Consider the following 23,013-nt stretch of genomic DNA (forward strand, 5'->3'; position numbering starts at 1 on the left):
CTTGCCTTGATAGTTGCCTTGCTCTGGTAACGGACATTATAAATCAATCCCTAAATCAGTCTGTTGTTCCATCATCCTTTAGGCAGGCTGTTGTTCGTCCTCTCATCAAGAAAACCGGCTTAGATCCAGAGGAGTACCGCAACTACAGACCTGTCTCAAACCTTTAATTCCTCTCCAAAATTCTAGAAAAAGTTGTTGCTAAACGTCTTGATCATCACCTAGAGTCAAATTACCTTCATGACAATGTACAATCAGCATATCGCCCCTGTCACTCTACTGAAACAGCTTTACTGAGAGTCCATCACGATATTGTTGCAGCTTTAGATTCTGGTTCATGTGTGGCATGAATTATGTTAGACCTATCTGCAGCTTTTGATGATATCGACCACTCCATTCTGATAAATCTACTAGAAATTGGTTTTGGCATGTCTGGCTCGGCTCTCGCATGGATCAAGTCGTACCTATCAGGAAGGACGCATAAAATTGACATTGAATCTTCTTTTTCCAGGGACTACCATCTTAGATGTGGCGTACCACAAGGGTCTGTGTTGGGTCCAAGGTTATTTTCCATTTTTTGCAGACCTATTGGTAACACCTGTTCCAAAGACAACATACACCATCATTGTTATTCTGATGATACCCAAGCTTATCTTGTCTTTAAACCCAGGAACAACTGGAATAATACCGCTTTGAGACTTGAAGCATGCCAGGAAGAAATTAAGCAGTGGATGTGTTCTAACATGCTAAAACTTAATCAGGACAAAACAGAATTTATAGTTTTTACTCCGAAACAACAAATCAAGGAGTCTCCATTTTACCATCTGAACTTTAGTGACACCATCGTGAGAGAGGCGACCAGTGTAAAGAACCTCGAGGTGTGGTTTGATAGTCTCTTAGCATGCAAATGCAAATTTCCTCCGTGTCTCGTGCATGTTATTACCAGCTCAGGAACATTGGGAGAATACGTCCATTGATTACAGAAGATGCCTGCAAGACTCTGGTCTGTTCTCTTGTGACATCTAGTGTCGACTATGCCAGCGCTCTCCTCTATGGCATAAATACAACCGAAATAGCCAAATTACAAAGAATACAAAACACAGCAGCACGCATTATTACTCATACCAGGAAGAGGGAGCACATTACTCCGATCCTTGTTTCCCTTCACTGGCTTCCAATTGAAAAACGCATCCAGTACAAAATTCTTATTTATACTTACAAAGCAATTAACAACATGGCACCAGAATACATTGCAGAGCTCATCACTATATACATGTATCAACCTGGTCGTTCCCTTAGATCAGCAAACAAACTGTCGAACATCAACCTATAGGAATAGACGTTTTGACGTGGCCGCTGCATCCCTCTGGAACTCTTTACCTCTACATCTGGTTTTATGCCCATCTTTGAACACTTTTAAAAATTATCTTAAAACTCATCTTGTTAGGGAAGCATTTTTATCTTTATGTGTCAAATATAGCCTTTTTATTTATTTATTTATGTTTAAAAATCTCTGACTTATTTGGTTATTTTTAATCTTCTGATATTTCTTATGCTCTATTGTATGCAGTTTTTTCTTTTCATGTTTTGATATCGTTTAATCATCATTTTGCAAAAATATTTTTAATTTTTATGATGGTTATCAATACTTAATTTTATTTTCGTATGCTATTCAACAAAATTTTTATTCTTGATATTGTATTTATAAATGTATTTTTAACTATGTTGTACAGCCCTTTAGAGTAATTGTTTATATTATATAAGATGCTCTATAAATTTTGTATAATAATAATAATAATACGGTGACGTCTCCATATGAGTGAAAAAATTCTCGAGAGGGACGTTAAACAATATACAATCAATCAATCAACCTACTCAGTATTTAGTTAACAAAGATTGCATTGAAGTTTTAATAAGGAGAAAAGTGTTTGTATGCCCCCGTAATCGAAGATTCGGGGGTATATAGTTTTTGTAGTGTCCGTACGTCTGTCTGTCCGCAAAAACTTTAAACCATGCCTATAAATTTTGATTTAGTGGAGCGATGACTTTCATATTTCACTTGTGTATTCCTTGTGACAAGATATTTCTTTGAGTACCACCAAATTTGACCTTTTGACCTTGGAGTTTGACCCACTTTTACACAAAAATTCCAAACTTTTATTTTGGTCATAGCTTTTGAACTGTAGACACCAGGAATTTTATACTTTACATATATATATTTTTAATTTTGTGGCAAGTCTTTCATTGGATACCAATAACCTGACCTTTTGACCTTGACGATTTCCGTATCTATAAAAAACAAGAGGCCCATGGGCCACATCGCTCACCTGAGCACTAAGGGTAGGAAAAAGTAGAAAATGGATTTTATGGTAAAGTTTAAATCCAAAAGTAGACCCATGACCAATCATGGATTTGCTATTTTTTAGAAAATGATTTTTACGGAATTTTCCTACATATATATATTTTTACGTCATGATTTGAACAAATTTTCCTGAGCACATATAAATATGATGAATTATGGCTTTGTCATTCTTGAGAAGAAGATTTTTAAAGAATTATATATATATCTTTTTGGCCAAAATTTTGAACAAACTTGAATCTACACTACCTGAGCATGATTCCAAATAAATATGATGAATTATGGCTTTGTCATTCTTGAAAAGAAGATTTTAAAATAATTTTCCTGTATATTTCTATGTAAAACTTTGGTCGGCCATTTTGGCCCCGCCCTACCCCCGGGGGTCATGATTTAAACAAATTTGAATCTACACTACCTGAGCATGCTTCCATATAAATATGAGGAATTATGGCTTTGTCATTCTTGTTGAATCTACACTACCTGAGGATGATTCCACAGGAGTTTCATCTTTCCTGGCCCAGTGGTTCTTGAGAAGAAAATTTTTAAAGAATTTTCCTATATATTTCTATGTAAAACTTTGGTCGGCCATTTTGGCCCCGCCCTTCCCCCGTGGGTCATGATTTGAACAAATTTGAATCTACCCTACCTGAGCATGCTTCCATATAAATATGATCAATTATGGCTTTGTCATTCTTGAGAAGATTTTTAAAGAATTTTCCTATATATTTCTATGTTAAAATTTGGTCGGCTATTTTGGCCCCGCCCTTCCCCCGGGGGTCATGATTTGAACAAACTTGGATCTACACTACCTGAGCATGCTTCCATATAAATATGATGAATTATGGCTTTGTCATTCTTGAGAAGAAGATTTTTAAAGAATTTTCCTATATATTTCTATGTAAAACTTCGGTCGGCCATTTTGGCCCCGTCCTACCCCCGTGGGTCATGATTTGAACAAACTTGAATCTACATTACCTGAGGATGTTTCTCCATAAGTTTCATCTTTCCTGGCACAGTGGTTCTTGAGAAGAAGATTTTTAAAATATGCCACCAAATTTTCATTTATTCCCAAATATCTCCCCTTGAATGAGGGCGTGGTCCTTCATTTGAACAAACTTGAATCCCCTTCACCCAAGGATACTTTTTGGCAAGTTTGGTTGAAATTGGCCCAGCGGTTCTTGAGAAGAAGTCGAAAATGTGAAAAGTTTACAGACAGACGGACGCCGGACAAAATGTTATCAGAAAAACTCGCTTGAGCTTTCAGATCAGGTGAGCTAAAAACAAAAAAAACGTTAACCTAAGCAATAAATTTTGAACGGTAAGGTCTAGGGCTTTCATACTTCAGATATTAAATCCTTGTGAGAATACTTCATTGGATACCAATAACTTTGACCCTGGAGTTTGACCTACTTTTAAAAAAAACCTGGACTATAACTTTTAAAGGGTAAGGGTTATTGCTTTCATACTTTACATATTTAATCCTTGTGACAAGACCTTTCATTTGATACCAAGTACTTTGACCCTTTGACCTAGGAGTTTGACTTTTTAGCTCACTTGAGCTGAAAGCTCAAGTGAGCTTTTCTGATCACATTTTGTCTGTCGTCCGTCTGTCTGTCTGTCCGTCTGTAAACTTTTCACATTTTCAACTTCTTCTCAAGAACCGCTGGGCCAATTTAAACCAAGTTTTCCATAGAAAATTATGGGAAAATTCTAAAAAAAAATCTTCTTCTCAAGAACAGCAAAGCCATAATTGATCATATTTAAATGGAAGCATCCTCAGGTAGTGTAGATTCAAGTTTGTTCAAATCATGACCCCCGGGGGTAGGGCGGGGCCACTATGGCAGACCACAGTTTTACCTAGAAATATATAGGAAAATTCTTTAAAAATCTTCTTCTCAAGAATAGCAAAGGCATTAATGGTCATATTTATATGAAAGCATCCTCAGGTAGTGTAGATTCAAGTTTGTTCAAATCATGACTCCCGGGGGTAGGGCGAGGCCAAAACGGCCGACCGAAGTTTTACATAGAAATATGTAGGAAAATTCTTTAAAAATCTTCTTCTCAAGAATAGCAAAGCCATAATTGATCATATTTATATGGAAGCATCCTCAGGTAGTGTAGATTCAAGTTTGTTCAAATCATGACCCCCGGGGGTAGGGCGGGGCCACAATGGCAGACCACAGTTTTACATAGAAATAAATAGGAAAATTCTTAAAAAATCTTCTTCTCAAGAATAGCAAAGCCATGATTGATCATATTTATATGGAAGCATCCTCAGGTAGTGTAGATTCAAGTTTGTTCAAATCATGACCCCCGGGGGTAGGGCGGGGCCAAAATGGCCGACCAAAGCTTTACATAGAAATATACAGGAAAATTCTTTAAAAATCTTCTCAAGAATAGCAAAGCCATAACTGATCATATTTATAGGGAAGCATCCTCAGGTAGTGTAGATTCAAGTTTGTTCAAATCATGACCCCCGGGGGTAGGGCGGGGCCACAATGGCAGACCACAATTTTACATAGAAATATATAGGAAGATTCTTTTAAAAATCTTCTTCTCAATAATAGCAAAGCCATGATTGATCATATTTATATGGAAGCATCCTCAGATAGTGTAGATTCAAGTTTGTTCAAATCATGACCCCCGGGGGTAGGGCGGGGCCAAAATGGCCGACCAAAGTTTTACATAGAAATATACAGGAAAATTCTTTTAAAATCTTCTCAAGAATAGCAAAGCCATAACTGATCATATTTATAGGGAAGCATCCTCAGGTAATGTAGATTCAAGTTTGTTCAAATCATGACCCCCCGGGGTAGGGCGGGGCCACAATGGCAGACCACAATTTTACATAGAAATATATAGGAAGATTCTTTTAAAAATCTTCTTCTCAATAATAGCAAAGCCATAATTGATCATATTTATATGGAAGTATCCTCAGCTAGTGTAAATTCAAGTTTGTTCAAATCATGACCCCCGGGGGTAGGGCGGAGCCAAAATGGCCGACCAGTTTTACAAAGAAATATATGGGAAAATTCTTTAAAAATCATCTTCTGAAGAATAGCAAAGCCATGATTGGTCATGGGACTATTTTTCGATTTAAACTTTTCAATAATAAACCAATTGCTACTTTTTCCGAGCCACAGTGATCAGGTGAGCGACGTGGCCCATGGGCCTCTTGTTTAACAATTTTAACCTTGGCCATAACTTTTGAACGGTTAAGAAACCAACAACTTTGACCCTTGGAGTTTGACCTAGCTTTCTAAATCTTATTCTTGGTCATAACTTTTGAACAGGTGGGGCACGGGCGTTCATATTTCACAACTGTATTTCCAGTGAGAAGACCCTACTTTGGGTATCAGTATATTAGATTTGACTTGTATTCAAGAAAAGTTTAATCTTCGCTATGTTGTCATTCGGGGGCATCAGTGATTCACAAACGCATCTTGGTTTTTACTAAAAATTCAAATAATAAGAATTTCATTAAATACTGTGGTGGAAAGATGCATAGAAACATAAAAAATAGAATGACAATTAAAAAGTTTTTTTTTACCAGATAATTTTGTTTTGAAATTGATTTTTTTATTAATTAAAAATAGAGGGAATAACTTAATAAAATTCAAGGTCATAAATTAGGACACATCCCAACCTTACATGCTAAAAGTAATAAATGGAAATTATGTATAACTTTCCCGAGATTTAAACACCAACGTACACATCTGTAATGAATTCAATTTCATTGAATCCGTTGCTTTTAGGGATTGAATACTGAACGTGTACATAATTTGGCATATTCAAAATTAAGCGCAATCACTGGATATGAAGCTTTTAGCGTAATCATGAATTAGCGATACACATCTCCGTGCCTATATTGTATATCTATAAATCAATTCTTGATATTCATGAATTAGCACATCCTTGTCGGCGCCAAAGCCGCTAAAATATGAAGCCCGCTTTAAGTCCACAGTACTTTATAATAATAATAATAAAAAAAAAAAATAGTTATTTTCATATACAGACATTTATTTCAAATACTGAACATATTGTATAAAGTACAACTTACACGATAACTAGACTGGTTAAAAACATTTCAAATTCACAATGGGTTTTCTTTGAAAAACCTTTTGAATGCGACACGTATTAGAAAATTTCAGTGCACAAAATGCTAGTGATTTCAGTACGTTGGATACAAATGAATGAAAATACTATAAAGGCAAAAAGTTGCTCTAACAATTTCAAGGCTACAAAGCAACACTGACATCGATACGAAGCAAAAGTAGCATCAACAATATCAAAGTAACACGACAACAATGTCTAATTATGGACTGAACTGGGGATAAAGCCAAGGTAATTAGTTTTTGTAAACATGATAATTTTAACCTTTTTGAACTTATTTACAATTGGGGCTGTTCAGGAAGAAGAAGAACAAGTCACTTTAATTTTGATTTTCATAAGAAAAACTATGTCGACACTTTTTAAAAATATAATTACATATCCCATTTCTGTTCTCGTGCATCCCCACGTGAATTTCGAGGTTTGTAAAGTGTCCACTGAACTAAATGTTTTCAAACATAACATGTCGACAGGAATCGAGAAAAATAATTGAAAATACAATGTATATATGGAAACAATGACATGGTTATCGAAAATTGACATATATTGGTAAACATGCATAAAAAAGGAAAGACATACATAAAATCATTTAAGAAAAGACACTGGAAAAATTCTTTGAATAATCGAGTTATTTGATATGTGTTCAAAAATTCTGGTAGCGCATGTTAATTTTTTGTCTAAGAACATGTAAGGGTGTTATATATATTTTTTAAATTTAGATTATCTTGAAAAATTATCACCAGGTAAGGAACGTTGTGTATGTCCTCAAGTCAGAAGGGGAAAAAAGAATACATTTTGTAAATATTTCTGTGTTGATCTTAGGAAAATAATTGAATACAAAACTAATAACCTCATTTTCCACGTCAGGATGCAAATCATTATAACAACAAGTTAATAAGAATTCTCCAATTGATTAAAGATCACGCTTTTATGAAACCAAAGAACTCGTTATGATTGTTAAATTTTGCTGCGTATTCTTTCTATGGTATTTTGTGCAAGCTCAGTTTCGATTTGAAAAAATCACTTCTTTTTCTTTCGATAATTTCTTCGGAAACCAATTTAATGAGTATTAAAGAAAAGCTATAAAAAGATGTGTACAAGAGCAAGCAGTGCCTGATAAGTTACTTGCGGTTTTGAAGCAAGTATCGTAAAACATTCTCAGAGAATGTCATAAACGTCTAATAAACCTGCATTCAAAGCTTGCATTTTCCGGTTTTTCAATGACGTCAAATTTTATCTGGTAGTAAAATACATGTATATGGAATGTTACGCTTTTTCGCCGTCAGAAATCATCGATACCGTTTTAGTATGCGTACTACTAGTTTCTTGAGAGTAGTCGCGTTTTCTGCGTTTGCATTTCATACTCAGGGGAGTAATCCAGTATATATATATGGGTTGCTGGCGTAATTAATCAGAAAAACAATAATGGCTACGTGAAGAATAATGTCGTAGTACTCGTAGGGCCAGAGGACAGATTCTATAGCTTCATAGATAGAGATAATGTCGAAAATAAGGTATGGAACCTGCGATACAATAAATATAATCACTATGATGTAAACAATGGTCGTCATGTGCGGAAACTGCTGGGCGTTTCTTGTATGTCGTCCTTCCAAGTTGGTTAGTTTTTTGAGTTTGTATATCTTGGAATAGTGAAAAAATACTAATGAGAATAACGAGCTAACTATAATTGGAACAGTAATGAAAGCGTAATGAGGTGGCATAAGGATGAAATCCGGACATTTTGACAATTCAGCCATAATGATAGCGTAGACAAGGTTGATGGCGCCAACGAATAGGAAAGCTATGATAGCTCTGATGACGACGATTTTCGGAGTATGGGTGTCCATGTAAACCAATGGGTTGGTGACGAGCGAGTATCTCTCGTAAGCCAAAAACACGACATTGAAGCATGAACTCAAATATGGTGTATTGTTCCAAACAAAGAATGCAATACAGAATGCATTTGAAATGCCATATTTCTCGATGAAGTAAAATTCATTTGGAAAATATATGTATTCTCGAATAACGATAACCAACAGACAAAGAAAATCGCTGACAGCCAAAATCATAATAGATATGTGGGATGTTTTCTTGTAAAGTTTCTGCTTCACCATCGACGCAATGACGGCTATGTTTCCAAAAATCCCGAAAATTGCGATGATAATTGCAATTACAGCGACAGAGCAAATGTATGGAAAGTCTTGTGAACAGGGGAAGATAAACGAAGAATATCCTCCTTCCATCCAGTAATTATCCTCGTAGCCCTCGTATTCACTTCTATTGTCGGATGAATCTGCCATGATTTGTTACGATACAAAATGGTGCTGATCAAAATTGCCAACTGTATCACAATGCTTCGTACCAGACATTATATAGTATCGTATGAAGGGCGTGTCCTGCACTGCTTTTGATCAAAGTGTTTAAAGGTAATAAATAGTTTTATGATCCAATTAGCGTTGTATCTGGACCAGTAATACAACTTAATAAAGGATTTAAATCCGTGTTCTTGCAAGCTATTAAAAAATATAATTGATGTAATGACATCTTCTTCAAATAGTTTTTGAAAATCATACAATCCGTGTATAACCCCACATCTGGGGGCGCGGAATGGTGACATTCGGGGACGCGGATTTTGAAGCGGAATTTACAAAGTAAGTTGACCTGATTAGTTTTTCTACAGTAATTGAGATGAAAGTAATCCTATATTAACTTACAGCGGAACACAGTGAAACCCCAGCTGACTGTTACTCGTTTCCCAGCTCGGGATTTGTCCTAGAAATACATAAACAATTCTGCAATATCTGGTAAGAGCATGCGGAAACACAAATTTGAACGTTTCGTGGTGAAAATCTCTGCCTAATATATTATTCAACTTTATTTGACTTCTAAATATCATAATGCTCCAGACACTAAAAGATTTCGAGATTTCCTCCTCAAATAAAAGGGACAGACTTCTATTTCAGTGTGTGGCACTCGGGGGTACAAATTTGAAGGCCAGGGGAAGGAATAATTTTTATCTCACCTAAGCCGAAGGCGCAAGTTCTTTTCTGATCAAAATTTGTCCGTTGTCATCGTTGTTGCCGCCGTAATCTTTTCACATTTTCATTTTCTTCTCAAGAACCACTGGGCCTATTTCAATCAAACTTGCCACAAGGTATTCTTAGGTAAAGGGGGTTCGTTTATTCAAATGAAGGGCCAAGCCCTCTCCCAAGGTAAGATAATTGTGAATTAATGAAAAATTAATGGTATTTAATAATCTTCTTCTCAAGAACCACTGGGCCAGGAAGGCTGAAACTCATGATGAAGCATTCTCAGGTAGTGTAGATTTCAGTTTCTTCAAATCATGACCCCCGGGGGTAAGGCGGGGACAATGGCTGATCAAAGTTTTACATAGAAAATATATAGGAAAAATCTTTAAAAATTTTCTTCTCCAGAGTCATTGGGCCAGGAAAGATGAAACTCGTGTGGAAGCATCCTCAGGTAGTGTAGATAAAAAATTGTTAAAATAATGACACCCGGGGTAGGGCAGGGGCCACAATGGCTGATGAAAGTCTTACATGGAAATATACAGGGAAAATCTTTAAAAATCTTCTTCTCCAGAACCATTGGGCCAGGAAAGATCAAACTCAGGTGGAAGCATTCTCAGGTAGTGTAGATCCAAGTTTGTTCAAATCATAATCCCCTGACACCCCCCCCCATCCTTCCGGGTAGGAGAGGCCGCAATGGCTGATCATTGTTGGACATAGGAATATACAGAAAAGAAGCATCCTCAGGTAGTGTAGATTCAAGTTTGTTCAACTCATGACCCTCGGGGTAATGGCGGGGCCACAATGGCTGAACAAAGTTTTACATAGGAATATATAGGAAAAATCTTTTAAAAATATTCTTCTCAAGAACTATTGGGCCAGGAAAGATGAAACTAATGTTGAAGCATCCTCAAGTAGTGTAGATTCAAGTTTGTTCAAATCATAACCCCCGGGATTAGGGTGTGGCCACAATGAAGGATCAAAGAATATATAAAGAAAAAAAATCTTCTCCAGAAGGTAAATGTTTTCTTTAGTCAAATTGACATGTAAGCATCTGCAAGTAATGAATATTTAAATAAATTCAAATAATGTCCCGGGGGTGGGGATGGGGGATTAGTAAGGGGTCATAATGGGAGATCAATTTATATGTTGGAAAAAAAAATAAAAAATCTTCTTTTCAAGTATAGCAAAATTGTACATGAATGCTTTACTGATATAGTGACATTCTCAAGTAATAGAAAATTCAACCCCCCTCCCCCTATTAGTAACCTTTTCAATACTGAGGTGATTTGTGTTTTTTAAGAAGCCCATGTGCTCAGGTGAGCGATGTAGCCCATGGGCATCTTGTTAGTCATTGTATTTCGATCGTAATTCGTAATATCTCGTCTGTTTTGATTGTTTAGATCGAACCTGGTTATAATGAAATTTGACAAATAAGACGTGAGGAACAAGTATACAATCAATAATAAAACTGATATGTTTTGATTTAAAAGTGCATAAGAATATTTCATACTTTTAACCTTATTGTATGAATTTACTATGCTGTGTTTGTGACCTACATGCCTGCTATCGTATTAGAACAGCCATCTGAATTATTAGAAGATTGAATTTGAACTGCAGGGTTATGACTCGTCGAAGAAGTAAACTTGGCTACATCCACCAAAAAGAAAGGTACTAACACCAATTAAAAAAAGTGGAAAAGGTACAACGTCAGAAGAATAATAGCACAAACGAATTGCCACCCCTCTTCATAGGACTCCAAAACGATCCCGAGTTTGTACACCAAAATCCAGACAACATATGTTTAATTTTCTTTCAACTTATAAATTTCCAATAACAACTGGGAAGATAGTGTTGAAGTTTTGCATACTGACACCGAAAATCAAGTAGATCAGACTAACTGTTTAAATTATTTACACTCTCTGTTCGATAGTACAATATCTGCAATGAACAAACTTTTACATGGCTGGAGCTAGGGCTTTCATATTTTACATGCATATTCCATATGACCAGACCTTTTCTAAAAAACCAAGAATTCTTACCTTACGAGTTTGAGCTTTGAGTTTAACCTACAATTGAAAAGCTTTAACCTTGACCAAAACATTCACAACTAATTAGATTTTCTCTCCCTAGCTCTCCAAAGTTTATGAACATTTCCATTGAAACAAAACAAACTTAACTTAATTTGTTGATTTTTTTTTTCATTGTGTATTTACATGTTTGCCAATGTCTTCACGTCTACATTTAAAGTCATGTGTCATGTAATACATATAGAAATAAAAAAAAACAAACATATTTTTTTCCTTACTTTTAATTATAAGAAATCAGCATATACTTTCTACATGTATAATGTTTATAACATGTATCAGACTGATAGTATTTCAAGTATAAGTGTGTATGTATACAAGTTATATTTTTTATTCTCAGAAAATATTTGGTGTATAAAAATAATCAATAAATCGTCATTGTACGAGGGTTGATCCAAAAGTTCGTGGAATTTCTTCATAACTTAGTCATTTTTGGCTGAAATTGCTTGAAAATTACAAATGACAAGCTAATTCAGAGAATTTCTGTCCCCCGCTTAGGGAAAAAGTAAACCATGCGGGGGGGGGGGGGGGGGGGGGGGGGGGGGGTTGTCGGATCCCCCTGACTGAATATGTAGAATTATTAAATGTATTGTATACAGAAGCAAATGAAATATGTCAACTGATATGGATAAAAAATTTGATTGCTTATTCTTTATTATGTGTATGGGAGATTCTTTTTAAATGGAATATTTATCACACTGTAACAATGATTTTATGAGTTTGTACAAGCTAGACATAAATTTTTCATTTCACATGCTGAATACTATTATTTAGTAAATAAAAAAAAGTATTCCGGAAAAAAAGAAAATGGATCAACCGGGAATCGAATCCGGGATCTCTCACATGTGAAGCGAGAGACATACCACTACACCACGGAGCCGCTATAAATTTACGAAAATTATATGCCAAGATGAAGTCACATACATGTATATATTCATGTTCGATATTGTCAAAATTTTACACAATGCATGGTGTCTAATTTAACCTTTATTAAACAGTTCTAATAGATGTAATAAGAATATAAAGTCCGCCGAGAACCTGTTTAATGCGTAATAACTCTCCTCATGCCTCTGTGCTAAAAATAGCGACATGTAATATAATAAATACTGATAAAAAAAACGGGGCGGGACACTTTGAGAGGGGTGAGAGAGGTCCTAGGGAATTTTGGTATAAAATTACATTGCAAAAGCTCAAACTCCTCTTGAAATATCGCCCGGAAAGGATGGTGTTACACATAAACAGAATGTATAAATTTACGACCTTGAACTTTGACCTCAAAATCGATAGGGGTCTTTCTTACGCCACAGGGAGTTGTTATGTAAAATTTCATTGCAAAAGCTCAAAGGGTTCTAGAGATGTCGTGTTGAAACGAAAGTGTTATAACAGAGAGAATTTCTGAATTCATGACCTTGACCTTTGACCTTTTGACCTCAAAATCAAAAGGGGTCTTCTTTAGTCCATAGGGAGTTGCTATGCAAAATTTCATTGCAAAAGCTCAAAGGGTTCTCTATATATCGTGTGGAAACGAAAGCGTTACAGACAGACAGAATAACGGACGGACGGACAGACCCAAATTAATATCCCCCACTTTTCAAGCGGGGGAAAAAATAAAGACACCTGAGGAATATTTTAAATTAAAAAACATTTTAAATATCTTTGATAGTAACTCTATGGCAGTTGCCATAGAAACGGTTGTTTAGAAATGCAGGGGAGATATTCACACGTTTATTATCATTTTAAATCTTAATATGTGAAATGAGAATACAACCGCCCTATGTGGTATATGAAACGAAAATAATGTCATTACGATTGTTTGATCTTTTATAAACCTTGTGTGAGAGTTTTACTGGATATTTAGTTTATTAGTTGATGATTTATTGTTCATTTTTAAGTTGTTAGACAGGTCAAATTTCGGTCAAGTTTTGTGAAAATCCCGCGATTACTCTATCTTCAACGCGTATATCATTGATATAGGCTTGGGAAAATGCATTTTTACTGGTTTTATAGTGGCATAAGAAATTTAAGAAAAATAGAACTTCCATGGACTTTATCTAAAACTGTGGTCGCTTTTTGGAGGCTCTGTTTCAAGTGCGTATCCCCCTAGACAAATTGAAAGCGTTAATGAACGTTGTCAGCTGCCGTGTTGTTCTTGATATTGCTACTGAAATTGGAACATCATATGGAAAGATGGGTAGTATTTGAAATATTAGAAAAAAATGAAGACAAGAGGCCCAGGGGCCACATCGCTCACCTGAGCAATTGGCTAGGGAAAAGCACATATCAGATCAGAACTGAAAGTTTACTAAGGGCTGGGGGGGGGGGGCTTGAATTTTAACCCCCCCAGGGGGTCATGTTTTGAACAAACTAGAATTTACACTACCTGAGGATAATTCCCTATAAATACCGGTATCACTTAGCATGGCTTTGAAGTACTTGAAAAGAAGATTTTAAAAGGTTTCCCTATATATTCCTATGTAAAACTTTGATCGGCCATTTGGCCCCACCCTACCCGCGGGGGTCATGATTTGAACAAACTTGAATCTACACTACCTGGGGATGATTCCACAGGAGTTTCATCTTTCCTGTCTCAATGGTTCTTGAGAAGAATATTTTTCCTCTATATTCCTATGTAAATCTTTGATCGGCCATTTTGGCCCCACCCTACCCCCGGGGGTCATGATTTGAAGAAACTTAAATCTACACTACCTGAGGATGATTCCACATGAGTTTCATGTTTCCTGGCCCAGTGGTTCTTGAGAAGAAGATTTTTAAAGATTTTTCCTATATATTCCTATGTTAAACTTTGATCGGCCATTTTGGCCCCACCCTACCCCCGGGGGTCATGATTTGAACAAATTTAAATCTACACTACCTGAGGATGATTCCACATGAGTTTCATGTTTCCTGGCCCAGTGGTTCTTGAGAAGAAGATTTTTAAAGGATGCCATTAATTTTTCACCAATTCATAATTATCTCCCTTTGGAAGAGGGTGTGGCCCTTCATTTGTACAAACTTGAATTCCCTTCACCTAAGGATACTTTGTGGCAAGTTTGATTGAAATTGGCCCGGTGGTTCTTGAGGAGAAGATGAAAATGTGAAAAGTTTACGCCGACGACGCCGACAACGACGACGACGACAGACAACGGACAAATTTTGATCAGAACCCTAACAAAAAAAAATACTATAGTAAACTATAGTTAACTATAGTAAACTATAGTTTACTATAGTAAATCAAAGTTCCAAAGTTTTTACCATAGTAAATCAAAGTTCCAAAGTTTTCACCATAGTAAATCAAAGTTCCAAAGTTTTTACCATAGTAAATCAAAATTCCAAAGTTTTCACCATAGTAAATCAAAGTTCCAAAGTTTTTACCATAGTAAATCAAAGTTCTAAAGTTTTCACCATAGTAAATCAAAGTTCCAAAGTTTTTACCAAAGTAAATCAAAGTTCCAAAGTTTTCGCCATAGTAAATCAAAGTTCCAAAGTTTTCACCATAGTAAATCAAAGTTCCAAAGTTTTTACCATAGTAAATCAAAGTTCCAAAGTTTTCACCATAGTAAATCAAAGTTCCAATGTTTTCACCACAGTAAATCAAAGTTCCAGAGTTTTCACCATAGTAAATCGAAAGTTCCAGAGTTTTTACTATAGTAAATCAAAGTTCCAATGTTTTTTGTAGATACTTTAACAACTTATATATTTTAATTTAAGTTTATTTTTTATTAATTAAACTGTTTTAAGGGGGTTATATTGGGTTTGTTGGGGCTGATTTTTATTGTCCATCTTAATTCAAATAAGAAAAGTGATTGATTTAAATGCAGTGTGTTTATTTAACATTAGAAAAACATGTTGACTGAATTAAATGAAGCAAATATTTTGATTCTAAACGACTCAATTTTTATCTTCTAGTAAATTTTTTCTCCATAAATAAAAAAAAAATAAGTTTTATCTGCACAAATTAAAATTAAATAAATTAAATAAATGCTGCTTATTTTTCGGTGTAAAAGACAATTTTTACATTTAAACCATTACTTGTACTTTGTTCTATTTGGGGGACGATTCGGGTTTTGAAAAAATATTCTGAAGCTTTAATGCATCTTAACCTTGAAAGTTACAAAAATGTACAGAATAGGAAGCAAAACCATAATCCCCTTCGTTTATAGTGCTTAATCAAAGTTCCAAAGTTTTCACCATAGTAAATCAAAGTTCCAAAGTTTTCACCATAGTAAATCAAAGTTCCAGAGTTTTCACCATAGTAAATCAAAGTTCCAAAGTTTTCACCAAAGTAAATCAAAGTTCCAAAGTTTTCACCATAGTAAATCAAAGTTCCAAAGTTTTTACTTTAGTAAATCAAAGTTCCAAAGTTTTCACCATAGTAAATCAAAGTTCCAAAGTTATAACTTTGATACTATAGTTAACTATAGTTTACTATGTTATTTTTTTGTTTGGGAAAAGGGCTCAGGTGAGCTAATAAGTTGGTTCTAGAGGATACTCAGGCTTTTCTTTAGAAAAATAAATGGGGAAATGGGTAGCATTTTGTAGAATTACGTTGTCAAATTGGATATTAGGGCGAGATGCTTCTATAACGTGACGTGACATCTAACTTGACGTTACGTCGAAGTCTCCTCTGGGTTTCACAACCATCCATTTTCAGAAAGCTCGTGTGACCTTATTGGTAATTGGAAAGTGGTAAAATTTCCACATATCGTTGCATAATGACTCTATATTATGAATATGCCTATTGTTTGCTTTCATCAAATCACGATAAAATTTCAGAAAGAAATTCCACGTACTTTTGGATCAACCCTCGTACATAATTCAAACAAAATTGTAGAAGATATTTTTTATGAATCACAATCAATTTTGACTGATAAATTGTTTGCTGACAAGGTCATTGTGTCGACCATAGAACTTACAAAATGGTGACTTTAAACAAGACCGTTGATATTCTTGTTTCATCAATTTGTCAATTGTTTACCACGTTTTAGAAATTGTACATGCGTAGAGCATGCTCTTGCGTATCGAATCAACTAAGAGATATAAACTCCGTATGCAGGCGATGAAGGGTTAGTGCTGCATAAGTGAGGAATGTTGACGACTGAAAAGTTTGTCATCACGTTTATCATAGAGCTTGGTCGTTAGATTACCATTCACGTCTTTTTCAAGAAAAATATCCAAATATGAAACATGTGCCAGACTCTGTGGTAACTTTTATCTCAAGCTCACCCGGATATATAGTATCGACAATACATTGTCGAGTTGAAGGCCACACCAAATATTTTTTTTCCTTTTCACGCATAAGATTTTGCACAAATTGCTGCTTCGTATGAAAAGAAGAAAATGTCTGCTTATAACGAGGCATAATTGGTACCCATGGGAATTCCAATAGATTTTTGGACGATCTGGTCTCTAAAAACAACATAGACATTTTTTATCAGAAACTCAAGCATCTTTATGATGTCAACTTTTGAGTAATTGTGTTTAAAATCAGAATGTTTTTAACAAAATAATTTTGCAAATGACGAATTACATGGTAAGTAAATTTAAAGTTCCATTTTCATTGAAAAAGGAGCTGTCAATGATATAAAAACCAGAAGTCTCTGTCGAGACTGTAGCTCTACTGGTTTGTACTTATAACAAAGGATGAGAAAAGAAGCCATTGCCATCAGACCAAAACTGTAGAAAGAGTAGCGTTTTAAACGAATTTCAGACATTTCTATTTTTAGTAACAATGGCAACACTGTTCATCGAAATCAAAAACCGATGCACTATTTTATGTATCTTAGTGTAGTCTACTTGTGTGCCAAGTACATGTAATACTGAAATCAGACCAAAACTGTTGAAGGAGTAGCGTTTTAAAGGAATTTCACAGAAAATTCTATTTCTAGTAACCATGGCAACACCGTTCACTGAAATCAAAAACCGATGCACTACTTTATGTATCTTAGTGTAGTCTAATTGTGTGCCAAGTACATGTAATACTGAAATCAGACCAAAACTGAAGAAGGAGTAGCGTTTTAAAGGAATTTCACAGAAAATTCTATTTTTAGTAACCATGGCAACACCGTTCATCGAAATCAAAAACCGATGCACTATTTTATGTATCTTAGTGTAGTCTACTTGTGTGCCAAGTAATATTAAAAGCAGACCAAAACTGTAGGAGGAGTAGCGTTTTGAAAATTTGTTTACAGACAGACAGACAGATAGACAGACGGACAGACAACGGACACCTTACTATCGCATAAGTTCTTCTGGTCTCTGACCAGTAGAGTTAAAAACCTGGACTTTAAGTTATCGCGGGGAATGATTTTGTATAAAGTTGAAATGAACTTGAAGAGAAAATAAACTGTTCCTGTCCAGTGCTCTTAACCAACCCATCCCCCCCCCCCCAAAAAAAAAAAAATAATTAGAGTTTTGGACTTTGATGCTTTCTTTTTGCTTTTCCAGTTTTTATTTACGTTTAAAAGTGAAAATGAATAATCTAACTTGGAAAAATGTGCCCCCCCTCGCCCCTCTCAGAATCAATTGGTCGTCTAATATGAAATAGTCCGTGAAAATTTTTAAATTTCGATTTTTCTTACCGTTTTGGTCTGATTTCAGTAAAAACATGGTAAAATATTTATTTGATCAAAATGCACCATTCCATTTCTCGATTATTGTTTCTATGGTTACTAAAAACAACATTCTGACCCCCCTCCTTTCTTTCGGTCTGATTATTAGAAAAAACTCGACTTATCCAAGATACATATTTCAATACCCCACGCAACAAGTTGCGGGAGATAATGTTTTTGACCCGTCCGTCAGTGTGTCAGTCCGGGTTTTTTTTTGTCGGTGCAACTCCTCATCAACCGCTGAACAGAATTTCGTCAAACTTTGCAAATATTTAGGACACAATTTGCAGATGTGCATATTACCATGAAATTCCAATTATATTATTTTTCTGGGAATTTCGGCACTTCGAGTTTTGGGGGAGAGTGGGGAATGTGAGCTTGCTCACTTTTTCTTTCATTTTTTTTTTTACAAAGGATATTGGGTCGAGGATTTAAAGAATGAATGATGAAACCATGCTCTCTCTTCAAAGAACCTTATATAAATTCTGTTAACATATAAATCCCCCTTCTGATTTTGTCCGATTTGAACTATTTTTAAGAAAACTTAAAGGATCTCCCCTTTATCTGATGTATCTTTTCATTATCTGTCGTCATTTATACATGTATAATAAATGACAAATTCATACATCAAACTTTGTGTTTGCGTTACTTTAATATGGATGTGATATGGTCTACATAAATTTAGAAGTGTGTGCATAAAACTAGCTTCAGTGAACTTGTAAAATTAGTTAAATTACACTGGAGAACATAAAGGTATTTTATTTGTTAATTTCATACCAACATTTTTTCCCCTTGATATTCAAGTATCATCTACGAAACTTAAGTAATATTTGTATTTTATTTAATGCTTGGTAAAGTTGAACACTACAATTTCTGTATGTGGCCCATATTTGTTATATATTTGTTATATATACACAAATATTTACCAAAGACAATGTAATTTAATATAAATTACGTTAGTGATTTCACGATGATGTCCTTAATCACTGTCAGGTTACGGACCCAATGTCTGTGCTGGATATTCGGAATTTCATAGGTTTTGATTCTGTTTTGCTTATCCATGGTTTTTAGCCCAAAGGAATCTTCTAAATAAAACTGTATTCCACAAAAGAAAAATAAAACATGAACAGGACAAATTGATATCTAGCGAGGTAAAATTCGGTCAAAGTCATCATTTTTTCCATGATCGATCTTGTCTTACCTTTTGCTCTTTCATTCCTTGCACTTCCTCCTTTTCATTGTAGAAACCAAAGTGACTAGAAATATATACATAATTTTTTTTAAAAAAATCATATTATAATCGAAATATTACGAAATAGTATCCTTATTTTCTTTGGCATCTCATTAATTCTTTCGCACCCAATACAACTTCTCATTTACAAGATTAATTTAGTTACAATAATACCATATATCAAAATACTGCTAATAATAGAAGTGTATTTTATTTCAATGTTTTACCCTTGCTTAAAAAAAACTTTGGTTTTGGGGCAATACATTTCCGCTTTGAATTTAACTGAGTAGGTAAAAAAATCCGTGGGAACTATAGAAACTGATAAAATATCATTTGCATTAAAATGATACTTTATTTGAAATAAAAAAAGATGTTAAATTTCTTGGTGAAGATATCCTAAAAATTAGAAGAATAATATGTGGTTCAAGCCAACATTGAAGTGATGAGGGAAAAACAGTTAAAAACTTTACCTTGATTGCCACGGTGAAATCACATCGTCATTGGGACCACCAATCAGGATTAGGTTCTTTATCCGCAAGAAATTTCGTTTGTATTCTGAGAAAGAAAAAAAAAACGGTAAAAATCAAACATTGTGTATGATCGAGTTCATCCGATTGCCATACAAGTCACTAAATATTCATTTGTCTTCCTCTCTCTTCCTCTTTAAATAAAATTTATTAAATATAGCAAAATAAAACAAGACACCAGAATAAGACAAAGGTAACTTAGTATTTCACAATATAAACTAATTTTAGATCTAAGGGCAGATCACAAACCTGCATAAAAATACCATGGCATCAGAAGTATTTAGCGTAAGAATACTAGTATTTACATTAACATTACAATATACTTGTATTATGTATTTTCTACCTGTAATACTTGGCAACTTGGAATCATTGTTCAATGGAGCTTACATTAACATAACAATATACATGTACTTCTATTATGTATTTTCTACCTGTAATATAAGGCGACTTGGAATCATTGTTCAAGGGAGCCAGGAAGTTTGAAAACTTTGTATACAGATGTAGATGATGAGGATCTGAAAAATAAACGTGCTATTTCTGCTTCTTGCACTTCGAAAATAATCCAGCGAATCAAAAAAAAAAAATAGATTTAATCCAGTTTTCATAATGCACTTATTTTAAAGATGATTGACAATAAGATTTGATCCAGTGTTCACAATGCAATTATTTTAAACGTAATTGATCTCAAAGAAACCATAAGCAAAATTTTGTACCTTTCCAATAGTTTCCTAGAAAAATTTCTTGTCCGATCTTAGTGTACAGAAACCTACATAGAGCAAATGTTAATAATTTTTTTTTGTAATTATGTCACTATCTTAAAATTAATATTATAAATCAGAATCAGAATGAATAATTATACACAATTGTACAGTTTTTAGGATTATTAAAACGTTAAAAATTCTTTAGAACATTATTTTCTTGGATAAATAATCTGAAAAAAAAAAATGATTGTATTTTTATTGTGCAATAAATGTATAATATATGCCAAATACTTTCTTCGAGAAAATATTACCTGTAGGCATTATCTCTCACAAAATTAGGAAAAAACTTGTGAGTGAACTTCCAGTCTGAAATAAAAATATGATAATTATATTCATGATACATGTACCACTGCTTTTATGAAATACATACGTTACCTGTAAAACACTACGAAACGTAATTACCTCCAAAAATTCCCGCTAAAGGAGAACTTAAGGCTATAAAGGTGTTGACATTGTGATCTGGAATAGTAGACAGTAAGCCGCGACATACCAGACCGCCTGTATGGATGAAACACAGTACAGAATAGTGATATGAAGCTGTAGTCATGGACAATGAACGTTCATGCAGATATGAGGACAAATAGTGACAGTATGAATTAGACTGAACAACCTTATTTCTTAAACAGATTTTAGGCATAAACTTACATTCTTAATCTATATCACCTTATCTTTGGTACTTAACTCTATTAATGTCTAGGTATGATTTTTCACCAAGGTGTTTCTTAACTTAACATGACAAAAACATATGAGTAATTTATATACATAAAAGTCATGAAATTGCTACACATTTTATGGCTCATACCCTGTGAATAGCAAATAAGATGAATTCCTTCCGGATGAGCTTTCATGTATTTCAGTAGGTATGGTCTGACTATGTCGACTTCTTCCCATAGCGGTAACAAGGTTTGGAGATTACCGAATGCCTCGACTGCATAATATGGTGTCTTTGGATGTAACTGATAAATTCAATGAGAACACGTCGACTATGCATTTGCATGAGAAAAGTTTATTATTTTTTCTTTTCATTGATCCTATATTTAGTTAGAAAGGTCTTGATTCCGTTCATATAATTATGTAATATAAAGTCGTCTATGTCAAAATCATTTTCAACGTTTTGATTTCTTAAATTCATTTTAAAACACTTATTCAAATATAGAAGCAACTGTGGAATACTTTAAGGAAACTTTGGAGACATTATTTTCAGTCTCTAATATATAAATGATTCAATTCAACTTTATCTGATCATAATTTCTTACCTTTTGAAGGGTGTCATTGATAAGATTTCCATCTGATGACAATCCATTCAATCCATGAATAAACACCACAGCTTTGTACGCAGTTACGGGGTAAACTGTAAGCAATATCAACAACAGGAATATCATTTCCATTGATTCCTATTCAATGAATTCAGCACACACAAGTGGACATTGTAAGAAATGGGGAAGTTATTGAACATGTGATGCGGAAGTAGATAAGAAAAACTTTAAATGTTTAAAAATAAACACACTTAAAAATAAAAGGGTCGAGTTTTGTATTCCACCATATTTCAAGTGAAATACTACACCTTGTATTTCCTAATATACATCAATTATTGCTTCCAAACTTTTTAATTACAACAAAAAAAAAACTTCATGGCCTGGATATCGAATATCTGAAATATAATCCCCCATCATGTTCATTTTCACCAGATATTAACTATAGTCCTGCTGGACACGTTTGTACAGGTGACGTAAATATAGTTAATGAGAACCTTAGATCACTTATTTTAAAAGGTCCTAAATATCGGGAACCGCGATCCTTCAACCGGCGTAGGAATTTCATACAAATTATGGATTCTGTAGAAGACTACGCCAGGCGATAGCCCAGATATGAAAAAGAAGATGTTGACACTTTGTCAGAATGGATTAAATATATCAGATCCATGTTAAAATCGCGTATTAATATGAATCCTCAGTCCTTCTGTATTCAATAATGCAAGCATGAAAAGAGAATAAGATAGATTACATGATCTGTATGTACTGCTCCCTGCTGTCAAAGCAGGTAAAACAATTGTCTCTGTTGGTAAGGTATATAAATTGTAATTTAGAGTGATTGTATGTTTAACGTCCCTCTCGAGGATTTTTCACTCATATGGGGACGCCTACATTTGACGATGGGGAGCTACAAATTTTGTCCTTTACTCGGCACTCAGGGCCATGGAGCAGCGAGGGATCTTTTTTGTGCCAGCACCTACTGCGACACGGGACCTCGGTCTCCACGTCCCAAAGTGAATTTCGACTTAACTTCCATACTCTAGAACAAACACTC

General features: G+C 34.6%; 1 protein-coding gene and 1 long non-coding RNA gene across 3 annotated transcripts in view; one reads left to right on the forward strand and one right to left on the reverse strand.

Annotated features, from left to right (window-relative positions):
- The window catches only part of LOC134265907 (uncharacterized), a 36,222-nt gene extending 18,946 nt beyond the window's left edge, over window positions 1-17,276 (forward strand). The window contains exon 2 of the long non-coding RNA XR_009991855.1: window positions 17,174-17,276. This is a non-coding gene — a long non-coding RNA (uncharacterized LOC134265907). The remainder of the gene's footprint in view (window positions 1-17,173) is intronic.
- LOC134265906 (lysosomal thioesterase PPT2-A-like) overlaps window positions 1-22,165 on the reverse strand; it is a 42,101-nt gene extending 19,936 nt beyond the window's left edge. Inside the window, exons 1-9 of one of the 2 annotated variants that reach the window (XM_062748122.1) lie at window positions 21,963-22,165; window positions 21,509-21,662; window positions 21,109-21,204; window positions 20,958-21,012; window positions 20,659-20,711; window positions 20,377-20,460; window positions 19,889-19,973; window positions 19,389-19,443; window positions 19,006-19,282 (exon numbers count right to left, since the gene is read on the reverse strand). In XM_062748122.1, the coding sequence (XP_062604106.1) occupies window positions 19,139-19,282; window positions 19,389-19,443; window positions 19,889-19,973; window positions 20,377-20,460; window positions 20,659-20,711; window positions 20,958-21,012; window positions 21,109-21,204; window positions 21,509-21,662; window positions 21,963-22,094 (858 nt within the window). In that variant the 5' untranslated portion in view covers window positions 22,095-22,165 and the 3' untranslated portion in view covers window positions 19,006-19,138. Of the gene's footprint in view, window positions 1-19,005; window positions 19,283-19,388; window positions 19,444-19,888; window positions 19,974-20,376; window positions 20,461-20,658; window positions 20,712-20,957; window positions 21,013-21,108; window positions 21,205-21,508; window positions 21,663-21,962 lie in introns of those variants that run through there. The other variant, XM_062748123.1, reaches the window with a different exon arrangement.
- Between the last annotated feature and the right edge of the window lie 848 nt (window positions 22,166-23,013).

The sequence above is a fragment of the Saccostrea cucullata genome, unplaced genomic scaffold (genome assembly GCF_032062105.1).
Source record: "Saccostrea cucullata isolate Sc308-1 unplaced genomic scaffold, CSIRO_AGI_Scuc_v1 ctg2317, whole genome shotgun sequence".
Lineage (NCBI taxonomy): Eukaryota > Metazoa > Mollusca > Bivalvia > Ostreida > Ostreidae > Saccostrea > Saccostrea cuccullata.